Source organism: Dipodomys merriami, unplaced genomic scaffold, assembly GCF_024711535.1.
Source record: "Dipodomys merriami isolate MVZ:Mamm:240054 unplaced genomic scaffold, mDipMer1.0.p SCAF_3, whole genome shotgun sequence".
Taxonomy (NCBI): Eukaryota; Metazoa; Chordata; class Mammalia; order Rodentia; family Heteromyidae; genus Dipodomys; species Dipodomys merriami.
The window spans coordinates 2,130,525-2,151,495 of NW_027204492.1; the positions used below are offsets into that span (position 1 = coordinate 2,130,525).

The 20,971-nt window shown below is 44.0% G+C and overlaps 1 protein-coding gene across 1 annotated transcript; it reads right to left on the bottom strand.

Annotated features, from left to right (window-relative positions):
* Positions 1-581: 581 nt before the first annotated feature.
* On the bottom strand, positions 582-18,558 carry Znf275 (zinc finger protein 275). The gene is made up of 6 exons (XM_070039538.1): positions 18,434-18,558; positions 16,202-16,279; positions 8,973-9,064; positions 8,241-8,346; positions 7,395-7,496; positions 582-7,001 (listed from the first exon to the last, which is right to left on the bottom strand). Exons 2-6 carry the CDS (start codon positions 16,227-16,229, stop codon positions 5,845-5,847), a joined length of 1,485 nt encoding a protein of 494 aa, XP_069895639.1. The 5' UTR covers positions 16,230-16,279; positions 18,434-18,558; the 3' UTR covers positions 582-5,844.
* Between the last annotated feature and the right edge of the window lie 2,413 nt (positions 18,559-20,971).

Genomic DNA, 20,971 nt, shown 5'->3' on the forward strand with positions numbered 1-20,971 from the left:
TTAAAGCAAAGCTTATTTGCATGGTGTTTGTCCTTCCTCTTGCATGGACTCCAGGTAGAACTGGGATAGGATGGAGGGTGTGATGGGAATCTAGTGTTATGTGGCGAGAAGCATCCTATTATTAGCTCTTGAGATAGCCAACAGAAAGCCTTCTAGGCGCCAAGTTCAACCTCTGGCACACAAAAGCCCTGGCAACCAAGAGGACTGATCCCTCCCCTCTACCTCTTTTTTCAGTCTGTATTGGTGGACATATTTAAATGTTCTAGGAGCCATTGGTGGCCCCATTCCTGATCCCTAGAGGAGGAAAAGTTTGGTGTTTATCTTCCACTTTCATCTGGAATTCAGATCTGAGGAGCACTCGGCAAGATGACGGAAGTACCTGGGGGAGTGAAAGGCTGCTTCTGTCAAGGGCTAGCACAAGTTTGGGCAAACCTGTCTTACACCTCATCAAGAGTGCTTTCTCTTTTGTTCAGGTGTCTTGGCAGGCCTTAAAATAGCCAGTCCCAGTGGGTACCAAAACAGTGCATGAAACCCTGGAGGGGGGGGCAGTTCTCCAAAGGCAGAATTCCATGGAGTAGAGAAGGGACAAGGGGGAGAACTGATGAAGTCCTGACAACACAAGCCAAGGAGGACCAATGCCATTTAACATATATTTATTGAAATCTACTCAATGCAAGGCACTGTGCTAGATTTGGTAGGAAATTAAACACGAAGGGCAACCCCTGTCTTCTAAGAGCTCACAATCTAACAAGTGGAGGATGGGGTAGGGGGGAGGGATAGGAGAAGCCAAATCCACAAACAGCTCTAGTGCAAGGTTGATTCTAGTGAGTACCATAAAACAGACAAGGTAATGAAGGAGGAGGAACAAGAAAAAGAGTGCCCCAAAAACAGAAATACAAACTGTCGCATGTGGACATATCAACTGCTCTGAGATATACAAGTAACACTGATGGTCAAATTTGAAGAGACTATTTCTATTTCTGAAAGTAAATATACAGACAGGTGCAATGAGAACTCTAGAATGTAAGCACACTACCAACAGAGGAGTTCTCAATCCCCTACTCTGATCAATTTGCTGGGAAAACACTTCCAAAATGGAGAACAGAATAGGCAGTGATGAACTCATTATCTGGACCAAACATGGCTTCAGGAAAGGAACAATATTTGGGCAGAAAAATTCACGTGTTAAACTCACGGAGACTAGAAGGCATAGATTTTCACCCATTCTAGTGAACAGAATACAGTACATTTAAACAAGTGTTCATGACAGTCAGGTGGGCCTGGTCAGGAATGCTAGCCGGGTAGTTGAAAAGGAATTCCAGCAATGTAATTTTTCTTGGGAAGCAGAAAAATAGTCAAATGAAATTAGCTTTGGACAGGTTGCCAAAAAGCAGAGACCCACTCAAGCTGGCTCAGGTTAAGGGAGACTATAGTAGCAACACATATGAAACAATGAGGGTAGACACCAGCAAAGCCAAGAATATAATGTAGCTAGTCCTTCCTTAGGTCTGTGAGACGAAAGGAGTACTGGGAAGTCCAGCAGGAGCCCACAGACCTTCAACTTGGTGCCACCTACAAGGGCCATTCCTCAAAAAATGCAAGTGGTTCTCTCTCTAGTCCCAAAATCAACCAGAAGCTCCAATTTTCTTTTTATTTCAGACTTGACAGACTCAGTCCATCATCTCTAGCCACATCTAATGACTGCCGACTGCCCTTGGATGAGGTGTTGGTTCTGGTTTAATTAGTGTGAACTAGAGCTAGTCACATGGCACATAAGGCCACAGCCCCGGGCTGGAGGCAGGGCAGGTGCCATGCCACTGCAAGCACAAAATCAAACACCCACAATGCACTATCATGGAAGATGCTCACTGTGATCGGATTTTCCAGGAATGCATGAATCGACATGACACAACCAACTGACAGTTAATCGTAAGTGCACTCCCCCCCGCCCCCGAAAAAAGCAAACTGATTTTTTTCTTTTTTAAAAAGTTTCAGCTAGGACCCAAAACTGTAATGAAAACAATGGAGGGGCTGGAAACCAGTGGCTCAGACTTATAAAATCCTACTCACGGGAGGCTGAGAGCTGAGGATTGTGTTTTGAAGCCAGCCTGGGCAGGAAAGTCTGAGACTCTTATCTACAGTTAAGCACTAAAAAGCCGGAAGGGAAGTTGTGGCTCAAATAGTAGGATGCTAGCCTTAAACAGAAACAGCTTGGGGACGGCACATAAGCTCTGAGTTCAAGTCCCAAGACTGGCAAACAAACCAACAATAGAACGCTCTTTCTTTTATCTTTTGTCGGTTTTGGGGCTTAAACTCTGGCCCTGGGCGCTGTCCTTCAGCTCTTCAGCTCAAGGCAAGTGTTTTACCACTTGAGCCACAGCGCCACTTCCGGTTTTCTGGTAGTTTATTGGAGATAAGAGTCTCAGGGACTTTCCTGCCCTGGCAGGCTTTGAATGATGATCCTCAGATCTCAGCCTCCTGAGTAGCTAGGATGACAGGCATTAGCCACCGGAGCCAGATAGGCCTCTTTCTTTTAATGTAGTAACAGGATGTATTTTTACTGAGTGCTAGAATTCCATGTAATCCCAAAGCACTCCATTTGTCGTGCAGTAAGAATACATGTGGTTAGAAAGAAAATGCAATGAGGTAGATATATGAATGCATAGGCAAGCATACACACAACAGGAAGCTTGCTCACATTTGGAAAGGATGTAGCAGTATTCCTAGAGATTAAAAAACAAAACCCATTGCTATGTGTCCTGAAGCAAAGGATATACCTGGTGAAACTACAGAACACATTAAAGCCACAGGCTACATTTGGAGAGAGTGTGGATTTCACCACCAACACCATGAAAAGCTTATCCAGCAATAATAATATTTAAAAAATGATCTTTAGTGTTAACTTTGAAAAAGGATTTAAGAGAAATCAAACCAAAACTAGCAAAAAATGAAGCAAGGTAGAAAGGGATGCCAAGACACCATGGGAGTAATGACCAGTAAGCTATGAGCTATGCTTTAGTCTAGATTCTAATGGGACCTTTCATTATCCCTGACAAATGACAAGTGAATGAGCAAGAAATGGCAGTCTGTCCTTCAAGGCAAAGGAGGCAGATTTTCCCCTGATAGACACCAATACTTCTTTCCCAATGATGAGTGTACAAAACATGTAACAGTTCAAAAAGATGAAGGTGGTAGGAGAAAAATGCAAGCACTGAGTCCAGAGAGCAAAAGGAATTAGTATGAAACAAGGGCTCTTGGGTTCCCTCCAGCCTGTGGGTTAGGATGGAGATGATCCATAGGGCCACAGGGGCCCTAGGGACAGTAAGGCTTTCCAGATTATACCCACTTGGGAGCCCTGCGCCTCCTTCAGTGGGCTGTCAGAAAGCCATACTTCTTGTCCAAGTTCTCTAGTACTCCCCATGGGCACAGCTGCTGGGAATTGATGCCACAGCCCTGGTGTGGCCAGCTTATTTGCCAGCCCTGGCTGCTATTTCATCTGTGGGATGCTGTCATCCCAAGTGACAAACCAACATCAGCATGACCAGCTTCTATTTCTAGGCCACACAGACTGTGAGAACAGCCTCACTGCCCTCCAGAACCTTACTCTGTCACCCCTCTTGGGCATGACAACTGCACATTCTGGCCCAGGCCCAGTACAACCAGCTCATATCAGCATGACAAGGAGGCCACTGGATAAACACAGTTCCTCCTCAAGCCTCTGCTCTCTTGGCTGCAGGAAGTAATACCGGAACATGTGGACATATTTCTCCCTCTTTGTCCAAAGTAGAAGACACTAAACTGGTGTTTCTTTCCAGAGTCACTCACCGAGAGGAGGATGTGGTCCATGTGATGACATTAGGTAAGCAAATCTTCTTGTGTCTGGGATATTTCTCATTTAAGTAAATCTGCTCAGTCACTAAGTCCATGCCCAGCATTGCCAAGGCTCCTGGGAGCTTGAAGGATGGGGCAGCTGCTGCCAGACTGGAGTTTAGACCATCCTGCTGGTGTAGGTGAGACTAAGCCCTGTTGTTGGTGGCTAGAATTCTATCGACAAGCATTCAGGTGTGCTCTGGGCAGCACGTGATGCTCATGTCTCTAGAGTGCCTCCAGGGCCCAGGCTGGAGAGTTGAGTACCACCCACAGAAGTATACAGTCTGCATGTTCGATGAGGAATGTGCCTGCTTCTCTGGCCTATTCTCATCCTGATTGCCCACCTGGAAAATGTACCTTCCAGTGGACAAGAGATTCTACTTTGCATTTGTAGGTAAATTCTAGAAGAAAGTGTCATATCTGAGTACTGAAGCAAAGACAGCCACAACTTAGATAAAAATGAATGCTGACATAGATAAAAAAAAAACAAATGCTTGCACAACAAAAATATAATAGAAGCGCTACAAAGAGCAGAGCAATAAAAATTGGAAAAGAACATCGCCATCAACATAGAAAGAACTGTTCTATAAAGTCAATCTATCCAAAGATAACTTGGTAATGAGTCAAAGGAGATGTACATCCAATTTGCATGCAAGAAAACTGAATAGTATTGAGGTCATTGCATGAAAGATGAGACTAGTAGGCAGGAGGCCTGAGATCCATCCCCGGTTCTGGTACTAATGAGCCGTAGGATGACAGCAGTAACTGTGGCCTTCACTTAGAGTGTACCTCCGTGCTGGTGTGTGCAGCGCTCTGCAGGGGTGATGGCAGTCCTCACAATAACATTAGGAGGTCGGTACTGTGCTTGCCCACTTTACAGAGCAGCAAATGGAGGACTGGAGAAATACCATTTAGGCTAGATAACAGGAGAGGCTCTTGTTTCCAAGGGGGCATTGTCACCCAATTCTCGAGTTCCCGAGATGCCTCTCTTATTTGGGGATGTCTATAGGGGTCACCAGAGTGAATTGGCTTAAGAAACACTGAGGCAGAAAATAACCTTAATTCAGTAACTTTTACGAAGAGTGTGGCTTAGGACTAACGTTTTAGAGGCTAAACAAAAATATCCTTTAAAAGGTCATTTGAAAAAGCACCACTTTATGTGGTTATATTACACTTATAGGAGCTGTCTTAATACTATCTGATTATGTTCTTATGGCTTAGGAGGAAATTTCTAGTGAGAGTCTCATGAGGGATTGTCACAGTGCTACCACACAGGCTTCAAATGGAAGGGACTGGCTGTGCTCTAAAACTCGTGTGATGACCGAAAGAGATTCATGCTCATGTCTGCAAAGACCATGAGTTCAAAATCGCATGAGGGGAGTTAGAATAAAATGATTTCACAAAATGTAGCATGGTAAAAAGGAGTATTCTCTGAATTAATATATTATTCTATATAGGATGTGATTTACAATAGGTACTGTATGTATAAGTAAGTTAATAAATTAAATATTAAGATTTTTGAGTGCTCTGTTTACATCCTTAAAAATGTATAAACTCAAGTAGGCCAAAAGGCGTTGGGGGGCAAGCTTCTCTTAGAGAAGGGTGGGATCACATCAGATTGATACTATGGTCAGGCACCTGTGTTTGTTTCTGTCAGGGGCAGAGCTTGGAACAGATCACTTCCAGTCCTTCCCTGCTCCTACATCCAGATCTCCCTTCTCATTCAGGACATGACAATTACAGCACCTTGACAGTACTTTCTGCCAGGTGAACAAGCCAAGCTAAGTAAAAACGGCAAAGCTTTTCTTGATGAGCAGAATGGAAATGTGTACACTTAGGAATTGCTGGTGGCAGTATAAGCTGGCTCAACTTCTCTGACACTAAAAGAGTTAAGCGGTACAAAACAGTTCATCTCCTTTGACTCTGCCATGGCCTCTAGGAACCAGAGATGTTCCTCTCACAGTGTGGGCATGTCTACTCTTGATGGCTGGGCTGATGCTTCTGCAGGGCCGAGCGCCTCTTGAACACACGGCCACACTTACTGCATTCGCAGCGTCTGGCCCCACTGTGGATCCGCCGGTGGCGACTCAGGCCCGAGCTCCTCCGGAAAGCCTTGCCACACTTGTCACACTCATAGGGTTTAAGTCCACTGTGGATACGCCGATGCTTGATGAGGTCGGAGGGCCCCCGGAAGGCTTTGCCACACTCGCCGCACACGTAAGGGCGCTCTCCACTGTGGATGCGAGTGTGCTCCAGAAGGCTGGAGCTCTGCCGGAAGGCTTTGCCACACTCGCTGCACTCATAGGGCTTCTCACCTGTGTGGATACGCCGGTGCTTGGTGAGCTCCGAGCTCCGCCGGAAGAGCTTGCCACAGTGCGGGCATCCATAGGGCTTGGCCCCGCTGTGGATGCGCTGGTGCTCGGCCAGGCCGTTGATGCCCCGGAAGGACTTGCCACAGTCATCGCAGTCAAAGGGCAGGTGGCCTGTGTGCATCCGCTGGTGCTTGAGAAGTTCCTGACGATCCAAGAAATCTCGGCTGCATGCCTTGCAGGCAAAGGGCTTTTCCAAAGTGTGAAGCTTCTGGTGTTGAAAGAGGTGCGTGTTGGCTTTGAAGGACTGGCCACACTCCTCGCAGTCAAAGGGCTTCTCTCTGCTGTGCACTCTCAGGTGCTGACTGAGGCCTGCATTCTTCTTAAACCTTTTCCCACACTCCTCACATGCAAAGGGCTTTGCCTCTTTCTCCATTTGCTCCCTCTTTTCAATGACATCTTCCAGGGACTGACTGGGGCAAGGTCGAGGCTGGCTGGCCACGTGGCTTTTCCTGTGCTCATTAAACTCTGACACCTTCCTGAAGACTTCCCCACAATCACCACAGTCCCAGCCCTTCTCTTCACTGTGCACACTCTGGTGCTGAACAAGGAGCACTTTAAGCCGGAAGGTGTCCCCGCACTCTTTACATGCAAAATGGTGCTCTATGGGTAGATTTGGTGGGCTCCCTTCCCTCCCATCCAAGTCCCCATTCTGTTTGACCTCAGCACCGGGGTCACTGGTCCTGGGGTAGCTCGTGGAGGCCGTCTCCTGAGGCTGGCCTTCTTTTCCCATCGTCAGCTGGTGGGTCACAGAGGTGCTTTCTGCAAGGATAAGTAGGGAACACTGCAGTCTGCAAAGAGTGCAGGAAGGACGCAGCCTTTCTCTATCAATTAAGCTGCTGAGCACTGGGTTTGAACCTAGGTGCCACCAGAAACTAGCACAAGGGGAAGGACTAAAGGACCTGAACGCTGGACATTGCCTACACAAAGGGGTGTTAAGGAGGTCTCCCTTTGGGAGAGCAGCCACACCCCTCCCTGAAGCCTCAAATGGGCTCTCAAGGAGAATCTCAGACTCCCATCAGCTCAGTTAATGTGCCCAAGATTAACCCAACTACAGCAGCTCAGATCAATCCTCTAGCCCTAAACCAAGACCAGTCAGCTGTGCCTCCCCACCTCCCAGTTTCCTCATACTTCTTTGGGTTATTTTTCACTCACCAGAATGTTTAGCTTGACCTGTGCCGAGGGATGAATCTGAGACCAGCAGTACTTGTCCTTGTGCCAGGTGTGAGACCAAGGTAGGATTCAACACAGGAACTCCTGCTTGTGGAAAAGGAAATGGGTTAAGAGACAGACATCAGAAGAAAGAATAGAGGCAAGGCTTCAAAGGGAAAACCCCTTCAAGTCCTCAAAGACTTGGCTGGCTGTGACTTTAGGCAAGACATTCATGCAGATCAAATGTAGTTCCCAGCTCCTACTGAGCACTGGAGGAAGGCAAGACTCCAGGCTCTCTTGGGGAGGCTCCAGTGGGACATGGTAGGTGGCCTCCCACTGTCTACTCCCAGTGCCCACACGCTGAATCTCATGCTCGTCTCAGATCTGGGAACTTCTGCTACTCCCAACAGTCTTTCTTCCCAGTACCTCCCCTTCACACATGCAGAGCCTCATCCTGTCCACTCCTTTCAACAATAAACTTTAATCAAATAGCCAGACAATTCATAGAATCCATGGGCTAGTGAAAGTATTCTAACTGCTTTTCAGCCTACCAGCTAAGATCAAGTGGTGTTTCTGCTCTATTTGTTTACTTACTATCTACTTCGTTCTTTATCCAAGGACAATATATTAAATTAAACATATTCTAAATGCTAGTGAGAAGCTTGTTATAATAAAAGACTGCAAGGGCGCTCTTTCTGTGCCATGAGGAGTTGGGGAACTTGGAGATGTCTACTGTGGCAGATCCTCTGCATTTCTCTATTACCTAGGGACAAGTGAGGCAGTGTGGGGTTGTCCCTACTCCACTCCTAGGAGGCAGCAAACCTGGGAAAGGGCTCAGTTCATCCTTACCAATGGAGGTCACATTCCCGTAATATGCCAGCATCCTCTGTTCAGGGTTCAGACTCAACCACTCCCTTTTTGTGAAGTGCCATGCCACATCAAATGGCACCAAATCCTGAAAAAATTTCCAGGAATAATCAATCTTTCCATTTAGTCTGCAATGAGATTGAGGTGTCACAAGGAATGCTAATGGCAAGAGGTGAGGGCCTGGAGAGAGAGAGAGAGAGAGAGAGAGAGAGAGAGAGAGAGAGAGAGAAAGAGAGAGAGAGAGAGAGAGAGAGAGAGACAGAGAGACAGAGAGACAGAGAGACAGAGAGAGACAGAGAGAGACAGAGAGAGACAGAGAGAGACAGAGAGAGAGAGAGAGAGAGAGAGAGAGAGGGAGAGAGAGAGAGAGAGAGAGAGAGAGAGAGAGTGTATTCTGCTAACATGAGGATCCAACTACAAGCTTCAAGAAGTCCTGGTGGCCCAGCCCTGGCCTCCTACTATCTTTGCCAAGGGATCTCAGTTTAGTCATGTTCCCATTCTGAAATTCAGCTTTCCCACCGCTAGGATGGGAATTCAAAGTCCTGTGGGCATCGATTTCTTAGCCTTCAGAAGAGAAACAGAGGACAATAAAGGGAGGCAAAAGCTGGGCTTCACACACTATTGTATGCCATGCTGGGCAAGAGGCAGAGGCTATGGCCAAAATCAGGAAGCAGAGACAGAATCCCAAGCAAGGCAGAGGGAAGTACAGCTCACCTGGGCCTCGGGCACCTCAAGAGGGACTGCCAGGACCTGGTTTCCTGGGGTTCCATCCTGGGTAAGAGCAAGACCTTGGGGAGCAGGTGGAGCTAAGGAAAGTGAAAAAAAGCTATCAGTGACAACAGCTCTATTTCTGGGTACCCTGTGATGGGAATGGCGATTTCCTGTTCTCAGTTTGTAAGTCCTATTGGGTCCTTTCTCATATGCAAGCCAGGCATGGATATGCCTAAGAAAACTTAACTCAAACAATGGGAAAGTAAGATGATGCCGAATTAATATAGGCCAACCAGGAGGGGTCAAAATAAAGCAAACAAATGCCAGTCCTGGTGAAGCCAAAGATAGCCACAGAGAACCTATGGCAAAGAGACCAGCTCTTAAAAAGGCAGGCTGACCATAGGCCTCCCTTACAGGAAGCCTTGAAGAGGTCAAAGTACATACTGTACAGGAAGGCTAAAAACAATATTGGCAGAAAAAATTAGGAAGTGAAGCCAGGTACTTGTGGCTCATGCCTGTAATCTTAGCTACTTGGGAGGGCGGGGATCACTGCTCAAGACCAGTTGGGGTAGAAAAGTTCATGAGATTTTGTCTTCATAGAAAGGAAGCTAGATGTTGCAGCATAGGTCTGTGATCCCAGCAATAGCAGGTGAATTATGGCTAGTGTGCTTGCCAGGTGGGAAGTGAGACCTTATCCTAAAAATAACAAGTAAAAAACAGGGTTAGAGGTGTGGCTCAGGAGGACAGCTGCCTAGCCAGTGAGAAGCTTTAAGTTCAAACTCCAGTACTACCAAAACAAACAAACAAATAGGAGATAGGAAGCCCTTTCCAGCCTTCTACAAGGAAACAAAACTGGATCAGGCTACTAAAAGAAAGAGAGGGAGCCAAGTGTAGGAACCAAGGCTGCTTGACCCTTGATGAGGCACTTAAAAGCCATGCCCCACTAAAATAAATTTGCCAGGTGAAAGTCAGTTGCACATGAAAACTTTGCTCTTGAATTATTCAACAAAATGAAAAGTTGATAAAAAAAATGTCTGGAAAAGAAAGGCTCAAAGAAAAGAACTTCAAACAGCACGTTGCCAAATAAAAGATCGATAATACATACATGCAACCTTTTTCTTCTAAATAATAAAATGTGTGAAACATTGTCTGGGCCATCATAGGGGTCCTCTGTTGTTGAGTACAAAGAAACATGTTCTAATGTCAACTCCGTTCAACCCACAATTAAGTGAAAAGAAGCATTTAGGTGCTAGCACTAGGACCACAAAATCCAGCTGCTTCAGAAATGACTTTTAAATAAGATTAAATATATTAAGTTATAAGGGGTAGACAGAACTTTCAACTTATGGCCAGGATGGTATAACAAGGAACAGATTTCATGTCTTGCTATCATTATAAACTAGTAGAAAACTGGAGAAACTGTATGCGAAACACTAATTTTCAGATCTGGGCTGCAGGAAGCATGAGATTATGATCCTTGAGAGAAACCAATGAGGTGAGCACTGTCAACACCCCAGTTCTCTGTCTGGAAGCAATTTCCAGATTGAGAGTGTAGAGAAGGTGAAACCAAACAGCTTAGTGGGTTTGTTAAAAACTAAGGAGAAACAGACCAGCATTCAGGCTAGTGGAGGCAGCCGGAAGTTGCAGCAAAGTTCTGAAAAGACCGTGCTAAATCCTTAATAATCTACAACAAGCTTCCCATACATCTTTTCTTACTACTAAACCAAAGCTATATAAGACCTACCCTACAAAACCTTACAAATAAGCCAGCTGCTGGTGGTTCATACCTGCAATCCTAGCTACATTGGAGTCTGAGATTGGGAGGATCAAGGTTCCAAGGCTAGCCTGGACAAAAAAAAGTCCAACAGACTTGAGCTCCACAGAAGAAGCTGGGCAAGATTTTGCACATCTTTCATCCTAAATACGGTGGGGAGTAAAAGACAGGATTATACTCTAGCCATGTACCTTGTCAAGAAGCAAGACCCTATCTTGAAAATATCCCATGCAAAAAAGGGCTGGAAGTGTAGTTTAGTGGTAGAACTCCTGCCTAACAAGCAAAAGGCTCTGAGTCCCAACCCACTGCTGCCAAAAAGTTTAAAATGGGGCTCAATGGGAAAACAACCCATAATTCCCCAAACCCAGACACTCAACATAATTCTTACAATGTCTAGTATCCAGCCTAAAATTACTGAAATGCCAAGAAACACAAAATGTAACCTATGGCAAGGAGAATAATCAGCCAATAGAAGCATCCAGAAATGACTGATAGATGATAAGATAAAAAGAACCAAATGAAACGTCTAAAGATAAACAGGATATTAAAAATAAAAAAAATCTCACAGATGTGATTAACAGCAACTTAACTAACATTGGTGAGCTTGAAGATACAACAGTAGAAACTATCTCAAATGAAGCTCCTAGAGAAAGATGCACCCAAATAATCAAGTTTCTGAAAAGAAGTGATAAAGAGAAAAATGTTACTTAGAGGAAAGAAATAATGCAGTATTCAGAAAAATAAAAGTAAGAACAGTCAATGACTTCATGGAAAACATATAACCTAGAGAACAATTAAATGACATGTTTAAGTGCTAAAAGAAAAATACCTTTTCAACCTACATTTCTACATGTCTCTCAAAAGTGAAAGCAAAATAAATATTTTTCCAGACAACATCCAGGAGAATTTGTCACCAGCAGACCTGTATGATAAGAATCAGTAAAGGAGTTTTTCAGGTAAAAGGAAAGTAAAACTAAATTAACTTGGATCTACATAAAGACATGAAGAATATCAGGAATTTAAATACGTGGGGAAAGATAAAAGATTTTTACTTTCTTCACTTTTAAATCCTTAAAAATATTGATCATTTCAAATAAAAACAGAGACAAGGTGGTGTGGGGTAAATAACATGCAGAAGTAATACATATGATGGTGTGCTTTAGCAAGCCCTCCAAGACTCTGGTGAATATTAATAATCCAAAAGAAAGAAGAAGGGGAAAAACAGATGGGACAAACAAATAAATAGCAAGATAACTAACTTAAACTCAGTCACATGGATAATAAAGTTAAATACAAATGCACTAAACACTCCAAAAAAGAGGTGATTGTGTTGTGCTTAAAGACTCAGTTATGTGCTATGTACAAAGATGATGTTAAAATTATGAAAAACAATAAACTATAACCAATAGGAAAATTCTAATTCCAATATCATAAAAAATGTATGTGGTGGAAAGAGGGTGAATGATGACGGTGGCTCTGAAGATTCATAGAACTCGGATTAAAAAGAAAACTGAAGGACTTTAATATAAAATCAGATAACAGGATGACATGCAGTAGATTACAAGAGTGTTAATTTTTTATTGAAGATAAAGGCAGAAGTAATTGACTTTTCACTGAAATCCCAACGAAGGTAAAGAATGTGGAAAGAATAACTATGTGATTTCCATTTTCACAGGAAAAGGAAAAGAAAGAGAGTGCTTCATAGCTGGAATAAGCACGCCTGTACTTATATGAATATGTAGCACACGGGGGATGATCAAATGTCTAGAAAGGATTGTCCTCTCTTTCTGCAATGTGTAAAGTTTTAATAACCAAACTCTATGTGTGAGATATCAGAAAAGGGCAGTTTTTAAACATCCTGGTAGACCTTGTATAAGAAAGACGCTCAGAACTCAAGAGACAATAGGAGAGATAGATCTGCTAGGTTCCTCCCACACAAGCTATCAATCAGCACCTTGGACAGGTATAGGCAGGTCTTGAGCCACAGCTCCATTTCCAGCTTTTCTGGTGGTTAACTGAAGATAAGAGTCTCATGGGCTTTCTTGCCAGAGCTGGCTTCAAACTGAGATCCTTACAGGTGTAAGCCAATGGTGCCCAACACTCTGTTCTCAGTTTTTCGTGTCTCCTAGCACAGAAGCTTTCTCAGTTTTTCCCCTGTATGTTTAGCAGGCAAGCCCCTTCTGTGTCCTAGTATCACCAGGGCAGGGTCACTGTGGTCTCTTGGACCCTTCCTGGTGTGGATATTCAATATCTAGTTTGATTTTGGCTTCAGATACAAAACAAACTGGTTAGAAATTTCTTACATAATTTATTTTCTTACAATGGACATTGGTGTGTGGCAAATGTAATGAAAAGGAAGACATCATATCATATATGCACCCTTTGTTTAACAAAAATGACCTGTTACAGACTTTCCTAATTGCCTTCCTATACAAGGCCCTGGCTCAGTCCACCAATCACATACCCTACCCCTCATGTCTCAGTTACTCCATCTAGACACCCTGACTTTTACACACCTCTCATTTATGCCTGCAAGGCCTGTGGACCTGCCTAAAATACTATTCATACAGGCTAGGAAGGTCCTTCAAATATGGCAGGCTTTAACTCAAATGTCACCTTCTCAAACATCTTTACTCTTTAACTTCATCATAGTTTACTAAATCACATTAATGGAAGTCCCCTATGAAGTTGTTTAGTCTTCTCAAGAAAAATGCCAGTTTCAACAAAGCAGGGGCTTCTCTTTTATTGTTTTCCCCCAGAATCCCCTATGTTTTCAGCAGCTCCTGGCTTCAAGGAGGTATATGATATATTGTGGAGTGACTGTATCAATATGTGTGGGAATGACATGTTAAACAGAACAAGCATCCATTTATTGAGTACTCAGTATGCAGAATTGGAGCTGTGGATTACCCTTCATATAATTTGATTGTGACAACCTATGGTTATTATATTATCTCCAGTTTATGGAGATAGAAACCATGGATTCATGAGATTAAGTGGCATACACTTAAGGTCTATCTTCCAAGTTTGAAACTTTTGGAGCCATACCAGGGAAAAAAAGAATAAAATTCAACCTTGTAATCCCAGGCCACAACTGGAAGATAAGTCTCATGGTATGTCTGGGTATTCAGGGGCTGCCTTCAAATTATCCTATTAATATGCCATCATTGCTCAAGATAGACCACCCCCACACACATAAACGCAGTACAAGCTACCCACATTTAATGGAATGAATCCTCCTGAAGTGTTCTGTTTAATTGAGTAAATCCTACTGAAGTGGTTTTACTTAACTGGCTATTAACTGTTGAAGTCTTGGAGCCACAACCCCCAAAAGAATTGTTAATCAACTCTTTCTGGGTAGCAATAAAGAGTGGTCCTTCCAGTACTAGCTCAGGGGGGTTTGGCGTGAGAGCACTTCAGCTGTAGGTGGCTATATGATCACCACTCACAGTAACCAAGCCTATGGACAAACAGAGCTCATTTAAAAGGTGCCAAATAGAGAAGCGAAACTCTGCATAACCAAGTGTATCAAGTAAAAGAGCTTCAGAATTGAAGGAAGAGCATTATAAAAAGATAATACATACTAATCCTCACTATAGTTAAAAATAAAAGTATCATCAATCCTGAAAATAATTGGATCACTTAGGATCCATACTGCAAAACTGCTCCACATTAAATGGTGGAACTAATCTAGAAAAGAAGCTAAATGCTGTGAGTAATACAGGTGTCCACTGTCTTTTGATCAAAGGGAGCTTTGGATATCAAGGTTAAAGCAACTGCATACAGAACAGGAAAATCACTGTAGTATATGCTGTAGACACAGAGGGTAATGCTATCTTGAACATAAGGCACACTCAGGGCAGAAAAAATCCAAATCTCAAAGGTGTGCTTCTATTTACAACTGGGAAATGGAGGCTAAGAGAAATGCTACCAGAAAATAAATCTGAAACTTTTTTTTCTGTGGGTGTGCTGGTCCTAGGGTTTCATATTAAGGCCTGGGTGCTGTCCCTGAACATTTTTGCTCAAAAATAAAGCTCAACCACTTGAACCACAGTTCTACTTCCAGCTTTTTTGGTACATAATTGGAGATATGAGTCTCATGGACTTTTCTGCCTGGGCTGGCTTCAAACTGGTATCCTCAGATCTCAGCATCCTGAGTATCTAGGTTTACACTGGCATCTAGTTTCAATTCTGCAACCCTTAATATAATTAATACTACCTTCCTTCAAATGGTATATGACAATGTAAAGACTACATCAACTTTTCAGTGCACAAACGTTCCATTAAGGACAACTGCAGATTCTACCCTGAATCTAGTCAAACACCATGTCTGAATCTAGCCAAACACCATGTATACTGCAGCTGTTTAATAAACATCTGCTGCCACAATGCATAGGCAATAATGATGTCAGCATTAATTTACTGCAGAATGATTTGCAAAATTATGGTTTTTAAATTTTGAGAACTCAAGAGAGTGAACAAATTGTTCCACTATGTGCTTTAGATTACAATTGTGATCTAGCCATCCAAATCATTTAAATTTAGTGCATGGAATCAGAGACATTAGGATACCCTAAAGTAATTCTTTCATTTTGCTGTGAATTCTACAGACATAAACCAATCTATGTTACAAAAGTGTTACTAATTACATGCCTTCTGGTCATCTGAGCTTAAGACAATCTTGAGTATAACTGGCTACTAGGAAAGGTAGTTTTTGAACCCAAAGACCAGCTTTCACCAGATCCCCAGTGTACAAATAGCCAGTTCTCCTCTCAAGTGTTCTCCTTCCCTGGAGAGTAGAACAGAAAAGATACAAGGCCATCCAAATAAGACTCACAGGGAAGCTTCCAGAAAGGCATCTAAAACTCCTGGACTCCTGCAAGCATCCCTTGAGCAGAATGTTCTCAGGTCATGAAGCTTGAGTGTACCCAGAAGAGAGAAATTAGCTTGCCATGTCCAGTCAGTTCTGGGCTACAGTAAATAGTTATAAACATGCAGACGAGATCTAGTCCCCATGGGTGCTTTCAGCTCCCTTTCCCATGTGAAGAACCCTTGGATTCCAAATTGTTGTTGTTTTTGCTAGTCCTGGGGTTTGAACTCAGGGCCTGGGCACTGTCCCTGAGCTGCTTTTGCCCAAGGCTAGCACTCTACCACTTGAGCCACAGCAACACCTCCGGCTTATTCTGTTTATGTGGTTCTTAGGAATCGAACCCAGGGGTTCATGCATGTTAGGCAAGTACTCTACCACTAAGCCACATTTTCGGCCCATCCAAATTGTTCTTCTTACTAGATGTCTTCTCTCCCATGAGCTGTTTCTACAGTTGATAGACTTGTCTCTGGGCGGATAGTTCAGCAACTGGTATATATGGAAATAACAGTACTTCCAAAGCAGGAACAAAACTCCTCACTATCTTGGACATTCACCCATGGGTATTCTAACAGCACAGCACAGACTTACCTAAAAGTGACACAAAAGGGTGATTCATCTTTTCTCAGAACAATTCCCGAGTGATTAGTCTGGCAGGTAAGATACCACCTGTTGGATTGAAATGATATGGGTGAACAGAAGCAGACTCATAAATGTTCTTTCCAGGAATGTGCGGAATAGTAGAGCAGGCTGTGGGACTGAACAAGTACTACTGAAGTCTTGATGTGTCCCAATGAGGCCAGGATGTAAGTGATGGACTTTAGCCTGTCCTGATCTTTATGTTCCAGGAAGCTGGAAAGCTAGGGCATGGCATGGAGGCACATTTTGGGCCTACCCCCTACTGTGCAAGCTGGCTGCCACTTGAAGTAGCAGAATCCTAAAGGACCCAAAAGGAGGGTATCTCACCAGGAAAATCTGTTTCTCCTGGTATATTTGTGTCTGTGTGTGTCTTTTTCTGTGTGTGTGTGGGGGGGGTGGCAAGGCATCTGTTTCCTCTCTTAATTTGCTTGGGCACCTGTCTCTATGTTTAGATTTCCATCTTCCTTCCCTCCTATAAAAAGCCAGAAGGTAGACCAGAAGGAGATTTGGTAGTGTTTGTTATACTTAATTGAGAAAAGGTTTATATTCCCATTTCCCGAAGAATATGCATGGCATCTTACCAAAATCAAAATATATTGTAAGTATAACCTCATTGAGGTGATATTGCCTGGATATGAAAGATTCTAAAGTAGGAGTGGAATGGGATGTATGCAAATATCAAGGAGTCCCAGGCTATCCAAGAAGTCTAGATTAGAAGACAGGTTTAGAGTTCAGTAAGAATTCAAGAGGCAGAACAGTTGGTCTGGGTGGTGCCAAGGAATCTGCATCTCTAATGCAAACTCCAGGGGACTGATACAGATACTGGGTCCCATCCTGATTCCAGAGGCAGACAACTTCACTTCTAGCTCACATCAGAAAGGGTTCTGCCTAGAAGCTGCCTGAGATGGGAACCCACTAGGCATACGGTGATGGCCGGACTTATGGGAAGAGAAGTCACAGTTTCTAGCAGATTTTCCAAAGGGTTTCTCACCGACATTAAAAATCACTGTTTTATAAGATTCCAAACATAGATTCAGGAACATTTTTAGGGAATACACTGGACCGTGCCAGACACTATGTATGATGCTTGTATGGAAAGTCCAATGGATGAAGGTGTGAGACTGCATTAAGTAAGTGAGTTGCTATTCCAGCAATCCAATCTGAAAACCTCTTGTAAAGGAAAATATTGGGGCGAGGTTGAAGAAATGTTTTACTGACTAAGGAGACTGGAGGGAGCAGCTGGCTAGGCCAAGGCTGACTGGAGGGTGTCAGTTGGATTAGGGTGGGACCTCTGGGAAGAAGGCCAAGAATGGAGGGGGGCTGTTTGAAAGGAACCATGGGATTTGGGCAGCAGTCAAGTATATGTGGGAGTATGTGTGTGTGTGTGTGTCTAAAAGGACATGTAACTAATCACCCAAATATAGACAGAAAGAACCAGCAAAGGACTTCAGGGGGTAAAGGCAATGGGAGTGGACCTGAAGCCAGGGCCTCCTAGGAAGACAAGAGTAAAGCTCTGTTCACATGGAAGGCCTTGAGCTGTCCTCACCAGTAAGGACTGCCCCCTTTTTCCATACCAAGCTTGGCTGTCCGGCCCCAAGCCTCTCTATCCAGCTAAGTTAAGACTTGACAACCCCCTCCCCCCCCCCCCCCCCGCATCACTTTAACAGAAATGGAAAGAATGAAAAGGCTCACATTAAAACTGTCCTCAGGGCCCCAGAGAGAAGCTCAACCCCTTCCCATACTGCTGGGAAAGTCCCTCAAGCCCTTCCCCCTACCCCCTTCCACTGCACTTGAGGCTTTGGGGAAGGGTCTTCTCTCTAAGCTCGTGACTAGTATCCATCCCCTAGCCTCCTCCAAAGAGCAGCCTAGGCCTCGGCATCCCTACCATTCGCGCCCTCCACAGCCACCCCCCATTCCTGCCTCTAGCCTGCCGCCCCCCCCCCACGGGAAGGCCAGGCCTAAAGGCCTTGTCGTACCCACCATTCAGGATCCATCCCCTTAGACCTAGAGCGAAAACAGTTTTCCTAGTGCTGAAACGCCCCCTCTTCTGCATACTCTCCTGTGGCCCGCAAACACTCCAGCGGCCCTGCCTGCTCACTCACTCACTCGGCCCAGCACATCCTCCCGCCTCCCGCCTCCCTCACAATCACTCCGATCCGTCGCTCCCGCGGCCCACATGCTCACCCAAGCTAGGCAGCGGCTGACTCGTAGCCCTCCAAAGAGTAGAGCTCGCGGGACCCAGGCAGGCTCGGCGTGGCAGGAAGCGCCACGGAGCCGAAAGCGGCCAACCGAGCACAGCAGCCCTGCGGCGCGTTTCCGGAGCCTGGGGGCACCGCCTGGGGTACTAGGGAAGCTAGACCCCACCCCGAGCGAGGCCCCGCCTATCCTCTGGGCTTCGATTGGCATGTAAAGGGGGCGGGTCAGAAAGGAGGCGGATCTGGGGGGCGGGACAGCGTGAGGAGGTGGAGCAGGCTACACCTCCTGTGAACAGCGCGAGGAATCAAGAAGAGAGTAAGGCTAAAACGAAGGAACAAGCAAACAAATGAACGAGCAAACAAATCGGCCAGAAGTACGGAAGGGATGGAGGGGCTCCTCCCAGCTTGGTGTCTTTCAGGATGGAGGTGAGGCTGAGGGGACATTAACAAAAGACAGCACTTAAGGAAAGAAACCTCTCTTTCTAGGAGTCAAACTTCCTCATAAAGTTATATTGTGATCCTTGCTGTGCCACACACGGGGAATACTGCAGGGAGCAAAACCAAATTTCATCAGTCCTATTGGAGCACATGTCTGGCACCTAGAGCTCCTGTCTGTTTATGTGTGATTTGGGGAGGGAGTCAGTATACAACCAACAAGTAAGCACTTGTCTTAATTTCAAAATAGCAGATCATGCCATAATAAAAAAAAAAAATGACAGGATCCTTGAATTAGGGGGTCAACCTACCAAGCAGATGATAGCTAGTTCCACGTGATTTTTTTCCCAGTCAACAAATCTTCAATGATGCTACTGGCCCTACACTGTCTTAAGCCTTTGGGACACATGCTTCTGCTTTCTCAATATATGGTGCCTTGAGAAAGTGATTAAACATTCCCACCAGTAGTATATCAGACTTCCAGACATTGTGCATTTGTATCAACACAATATAGTTAATCTTTTAAACTGTAGTTATTCTACTAAGAACACCTTATTGTAGTTTGGAGATGGATTGTCCTAATTACTGATTTTCAGTGCATTTCCATTTCCTCATTAGCCACCTATCTATCTTCTTCAGAGAAGCTGTTCTACCTTTTTTCTATTTTTATGGCATCTTAAGTTTCAAGAGCGTTTTGTATATTCTAGGAACACGTTCTTTGCCAGGTATATGTTTTGCAAGTATTTCCCTCTGGCCTGTGCCTTGCTTTTCATTTTCTTAGTGATTTTGAAGAGCAGAAATTCTCAATTTTGATGAAGTTAAATTGTTCAATTTTCTCTTTAAGAAAATTGTACAATTATTGTACTTTGAAATATTGTACTTTGAAATGTTGTACTAATAAACATTTGTCTAATTCAATGTCACAAAGACCTTATTTTCTTCTAGAAATCTTGTTTCTAGGTTGTAGTTTTAAATCTCTGATCCCTCTAGTCAATTTTGTAATTCAAGATATAGTTCATGCCGGACGCTGGTGGCTCAAGCCTGTAATCAGGAAGCTGAGATCTGAGGATAGTGGTTCAAAGCCAGCCGAGACCGGAAAGTCCATGAGACTCTTATCTCCAATAAACCAAAATAGGAAATTGGAAGTGGCGCTGTGGCTCAAGCGGTAGAGCGCTTGCCTTGAGCTGAAGAGCTGAGGGACAACGCCCAAACCCAGAGTTCAAGCCCCATGACTGACCAAAAAAAAAAAAAAAAGATATAGTTCAAAGTGGTTTTTTTTCTTCCAATTTTTTTTATTGTGAAAATACTGTACAGAGGGGTTACCATTACATGGGCAAGATAATGAGTACATTTCTTATCAAGTATTGTAACCTCCTCCTTTGTTTCCCCTTCCCATCCCATCCTCCCCCCACCCCTCCCACCCAACCCTCTCCCCCCCCCACCAAAGTTGTAAAATTCGTTTTTGACATAACAACTTGTACATCTCATTGTTGCAATGGGTCCACCTGTATCCCTATTTGATGTATGTATATCAAATTATTCTACCATCATTTGTTGGAAAGACTGCATTTTCTACTGCAGTATATTGTAAGTTTGTCAAAGATCAGTTTCCATATCCATATGTGCATATATTTTGGGACTCCAAGCAGTTCCAATAATGTATTTCTATTTTTACACCAATACTATGTTGATTTGATTAGTGGAGTTTTACAATCTTTAAAATCAGATAGTGAAAGTTCTCCAATTTTGTGTTCTTTATAGTGTTAACTTACTTTTGTTTTTGTTTTCATTACCATCTGAATTCACAATCTACCTTTTTTTTTGTCAGTCATGGGGCTTGACCTCTGGGCCTGGACATTGTCCCTCAGCTCTTCAGCTCAAGGCTAGTGCTCTACCACTTGAGCCACTGTACTACTTCCTGCCTTTTCTATGTGGTGCTGAGGAATTGAACCCAGGGCCTCATACGTGTGAGGCAAGCGCTCTACCACTGAACCACCTTCCCAGCCCCACAATCTACTTCTTATTCCCTACCTTATCTTTATTTGAATGGAATTAAATTTGTAGATTTGGAGAGAACTGACATCCTACCAAT

What these genes read in the sequence shown, in the direction of transcription:
- Znf275 (XM_070039538.1), bottom strand. Translation starts at nt 16,229, where the DNA reads ATGAATCACCCTTTTGTGTCACTTTTAG. An exon ending in CCCTTTTGTGTCACTTTTAG is followed by an intron (nt 9,065 to 16,201) that starts GTAAGTCTGTGC and finishes CACTTTCCTTAG; the next exon opens with CTCCACCTGCTCCCCAAGGT. An exon ending in TTGAGGTGCCCGAGGCCCAG is followed by an intron (nt 8,347 to 8,972) that starts GTGAGCTGTACT and finishes AAATTTTTTCAG; the next exon opens with GATTTGGTGCCATTTGATGT.